This window comes from Micrasema longulum, unplaced genomic scaffold, assembly GCF_059751315.1.
Source record: "Micrasema longulum isolate JH-2025_06_02 unplaced genomic scaffold, ASM5975131v1 h1tg000259l, whole genome shotgun sequence".
In the NCBI taxonomy this organism is placed as follows: Eukaryota; Metazoa; Arthropoda; class Insecta; order Trichoptera; family Brachycentridae; genus Micrasema; species Micrasema longulum.
This window is the reverse complement of record NW_028277463.1, coordinates 62,374-67,316: the sequence shown is the minus strand read 5'-3', so window position 1 is coordinate 67,316 and position 4,943 is coordinate 62,374. Positions and strand designations below refer to the sequence as shown.

At 35.2% G+C, this 4,943-nt stretch overlaps 1 protein-coding gene across 1 annotated transcript; it reads left to right on the top strand.

Annotated features, from left to right (window-relative positions):
- Positions 1 to 1,179: 1,179 nt before the first annotated feature.
- On the top strand, positions 1,180 to 4,150 carry LOC148283164 (uncharacterized). Its single transcript, XM_088223933.1, has 4 exons — positions 1,180 to 1,430; positions 1,523 to 1,655; positions 2,848 to 3,009; positions 3,395 to 4,150. Exons 1-4 carry the CDS (start codon positions 1,372 to 1,374, stop codon positions 3,869 to 3,871), a joined length of 831 nt encoding a protein of 276 aa, XP_088080059.1. The 5' UTR covers positions 1,180 to 1,371; the 3' UTR covers positions 3,872 to 4,150.
- The last annotated feature ends 793 nt before the right edge of the window (positions 4,151 to 4,943 follow it).

Sequence of the window (4,943 nt, the reverse complement as noted above, 5' to 3'; positions counted from 1 at the left end):
GTATTTTAGAAAATCGAGGTTCGAAAAATATTTTGGTGTTTGTTAAAATGTTATCAGAGAATGTCAATTTTTCACGTGATGATATATTTATATTCTTCCAGAGCATCTAAAGAAAAATAGGAATTACTTTTAAAAAATGTGGTATGTCGAAGAATAGAAATTGCTCTGCAGAACGAATGGAAGGTCTCAGCACCTATTGGAATTTTATTGCCAATTATTCAAATACACACGTTTTAACAGATTAAACAAGGTAGAGACAAGTATCCTGAACTCATTGATCAAAGGTCCGAGGTTCGAATCCCGCTCTAAAACAACTTGTTTCCTATTTTATCCTTACTCAATCTATACCCACTCCCTGTATGAAGCATATTATAGTATTCATAAAATCTCTCCAGGCCTCTCTATCTGTGGTCAACTTTCGTGTGCCCTCCCAAGTCAGATCCGCGCCCCGCACTTCAAACATAAACTGTCAGCCGTGTACGTAGAGAACAGCGAGAACCTGATGTTTTGTAAAATAGGTAAGCGTGCTTAAGGCTCTCTCGCGCATCCGTAATGGATGACCTAGGCAAGCTTGTCTCCATCGCTTGATAACGGTTGTCACCGGAGTTTTCCGCATCTATTGTTTTATTAAGACATTCTTTACGATATCAAACCACTGCACACCCAATATTCTTCTGAGGTACCTTTTCTCAAAATTCAATAGTTTGCTGTTTTGGGCCCTAGTGAGGACCTACGATTTGTAGAGATAAATATATATATTTAAATTAAATATTATATTTATTATAGTATAACTATACAGGCATTGCTTGATATTTACGTGTTAAATCCCATTTTGTAATAATGAATTATTTACGAACAGTTGAAACTTGCCCCCTAATTGAAATATTTGGGTAAATCATTAGAAAGTATATTTATTTTTAAAGTATATACGAACGTATTTTTTCAAATCAATTTGATGAATAAATTAAATGACAAAAAACCTCATTTTTAAATGGAAAATTAACCTCCATTAAATTAGTTGGCTTTTTAAATATAGGGATATTTCCCAGACTACATTTTAAACTAAAAATACATTAGTATGGCCTTTTATGGCGAGCATTTTTTTACCTGAGCATCTATAGTTATCGAACGCTACTCAAGCGCGATCACAGCGCCAACCTGAAAATATCTTCTTTATCTATGGTAACAAAGCGCTGTGGCGCTGACAGCTGTCAAAATATTTTGTTTTTTCGTTTGCTCTCAAGATTTACAGTAGTAGCCTCTAATCAAATGAGTGTATAAACGATATATGAAATTTTAGCGGAAAAGGTGCTTTCAGTGTTCATAAATATCTATTTTTCTTCATTAAATAAGTACCGTTTTGCTAGAAAAATGATGACTGGACGAATGAGCGTTGCTCAATACGAGAAAATGATAGACTACATGGAAAAGTTTGTATTTTTATGAATAAAACTTGAAATTTGTATTTATTTCATATCATTTTAAACTAACTCCTTATCTTTGTCTTTTCCGGAATGGTTAGACACGGAGATCTAAGTACAACAGTTCACGGTGTGTTGGGCCGTGCATCTTCATACCAGAAGTGGGAGAAGCTGACTCAAATTCTTAATCAGGATAATAGTGGCTCTAAGAAATCCGTGGATAAATGGAAAAAGGTATTAAATACATGGATTATGTAAATTAAAAAATGAGTTTTTGTGTAAAACTCATGGGAATATGAAAAGCGTGTATAGGTTTACAATAAAATGCGTATGTATTTTGATGTATTTCTCTTATAAAAAATATACGTAGGTGAACTACAGAACTTCTTCATTGCTTTTTAATGCTTTATTTTCTAACATTTAACTGAACGTGTCTGTCTAGGAATATGTATTAATGCAATAATTGTACCAATGGCGAGCTGTTTTTAAAAAAAATAATTTTCCCTTTTACTATTTCATTATCATTCCCTACACCTAATGGTGGATAGGCACTGGATGGGTATACCAATCGCAGTGTATCTTGATCATTTTTGTTACATGAAGATAAGATGATCAGTCTTATGCCTCAGGTACCAGTCCAGGGACTATGAAATATTCTAGTGTAAAAACACTTTTTTAAATAAATCGAATTTGAGGAATTGAACCCTAGACCTTTTGCATGGCAGGCAAACGCGCTGACCACAACACCATGAAGCTGACAGTTCTTTTTTAGAATTTTACCATTTATTCTTTAATTTTTGCTTTACATTATGTATAGATTAAAATTCATGCTTTGATTTTTTAGCTGCTTGGTAAATGTCAGAATAAAGTAATAATTCTTGACGCATTTGCAGACACTTTTTTCTCATGTGGACATATATTGTAGTCTCTTATTTTTTGGGAATATTTCTCATCCTATTGGACCGTAGTTATTTTTTCAAAGAATAACCCGCTAAGCCTCTATTTTGAGGCTTGTCAGCAGATGGCATAGAGGGGATATGGAAGGAGGTAATGAAAAATACAGAACACCCAGGCCAATTGAGAAAAAATCTTTCTTGGATTTTCTTCTTGCAACTGGCGGGAATCGAACCCGCTACGCCAGTTCCACAGTTGGCCGTCTAACCGACTGCGCCACAGTGCCTGTCTAATTTTGTTGATGATTTGAATTAAATCTTATTTGACTAACATACTGGGAGACTTGTTGCTGACTGTTTTTAATAGGGACACAGCATCTTCTCCTGCCATCAACTACTTCAGTTTCACACAGGCCAAAGCTGTCTTTTCCCTACCAATTTTTTTTTCGACTGCCTAAATGAGAGACACGATTCAGACGGCTATAGCCGGCATAACTGCGGACGTGTTAATTAATTTATTGTTATTTTCAAAGGTTTGGGCGGACGCCAAGAGCAAAGCAAAGAAGAAAGCCAGAATAATATTGCAATCCGCATTTGACTCTGAAAATCCTGATAATGAAGTCATTCTTAATCCTCATGAAGAAAGGATTGTTGGGATGATGGCCTGGGACTTCAGTGGGGAGAAGGGTCAACGGGTATTTACTATTTTCATAATTAATTTCACATAATACTTTTCTTTATGAATACCTCACTGAGCACAACCCGTGTCGAGGCATTCATTTACATTATGTATCTTATGTTCCAGTTATTTACCTTTATATGAGGAAGTTGACTGTTTTTTTTTTCATAAATTTTAAACCACAACCGAAATTTGAAAAAAATATATATCAAATTCAAATCAAGTGTTTTGAATTTACGATCTTGGTTTAAATACCTATCTTACTCTCTTTTTAATGGTAAAAATAAGGTGTATGTACTCTTTAAGTGCTGTTTAGGTCGATATAACATGCTCAACATGTTATCACACAAAAGGTTAACATAAACCTTATATGTGTTTTTAATGAATTGTAGAATTTTCAGGAAATGAAGCTTGAATTCGCGGATGATGTGGACAATTCTCAGCAGATGTCTGAAGCTGAAGATCTACCGCTGTCTCCTCAAGCATCTCCTGACCAATCTCCTCAACCATCTCCTCCACCGACCCCGCGACTTAAATCCAAGCCTTCTGCACGAAAACATTTTCGACCGACATCAAAATCCCACAAGACCTCCTTTCGAAGACCTTCCCCGGATGAGGAACGAACCACCGCCTTGAATGGTACACATGATCACCGGATCAAGAGAAAAGACACCCCTTCGCTTGATAAAGTTACAAGATCATTAATTGAAATGCAACAAAAACGCTTGAAACTTGATATGTTGAGGGAGGAAAATACACATAAAATTGAAATGGAAAAGTTGAAATTAGAGCACAAAAAAAATGCTCAGTTTGATCAAATTTTACAGTTATTGGAAAACGCCTTACCCCGCCTTTTAAACTTAAAAAAATCAAGTTGAGAATAATTTTCATGCAGTATTGAACACAAATAACATCATAACATAACCTTCGTACATTCTAAGTGTCACTGAAAAAAATGTGTTTTCTTTGAAAGAGTTAAATATTTATAACATTGGACATAAACAGCAAAGTAAGAGTAATATCGTGTTAGTTAAAAATATACATTTGTTTTATACCAGATTTGACAGATCAAATTTGTTTTAGATTTTTGTAGGAGGGTGTCTTTACGGACATTATTTTTTATAGTTAGAATAATAGATCTATCGAGTTTTCTGGGATGGATGTTTTTTAATCCGTTTGATCGAAACAATATTTGACCCAAGTCCCAGATTACTAAACCCACTATCATAGTTACAATATCTACGGTTTCTTTTTCTTTTTCAGGTTATTTTGTATTTTTAAAATATCATCTATATCACACTTACTTTCAAGATACTCCAGTCGCTTTAACAAGTCTCTTTGAGTTTGAAGGTTTTTATGATTCTCTTGCTTCCAGTGCTGCTACACGTTTGAAAAGGACCATCCAAGTCTACAGAATTTGGCCGTACGCTAAGCTAAAAGACGCTAAGTCGTATTCCTGTAATGATACGATGGGCCGACAACTTGATGTTGTAAGGGCCGTGATTAATTGCCTATAATAATTACAAAATTAAGTCCAGAGTTCAGCAGAGTAAATCCATGTGCTGAGTTACAAAGTCACGTGTAGAAGTAAAGGGCATGGAAGGTTATATATTAATACTACTTGTACCTTACAGCGCTTCACTTACGATTACAGTGACCCGTTTGACTCAGCAAGCAAATCCACGTGACGGGCAAAACCAGACCCCCCTGATAATGAAATACCGCGGGGAGGGGGGGGAGTAAGGAAAGCTGTACATTAATGGAATTCAATTTTCTCCAAGAAAAAAAAATGTATTTCATCGTGATGTGACGTCATCAAGATGGGGGTGTTTACACTATTGTTTACAGTAATCACTTCGATAGCTGTTTTTCATTTGTCAAAACAGATCACTTTGACATTGTCTCCTGTCGGCCATTTTGTCTTACCTCTTAATCTTATTTTTCCAATAA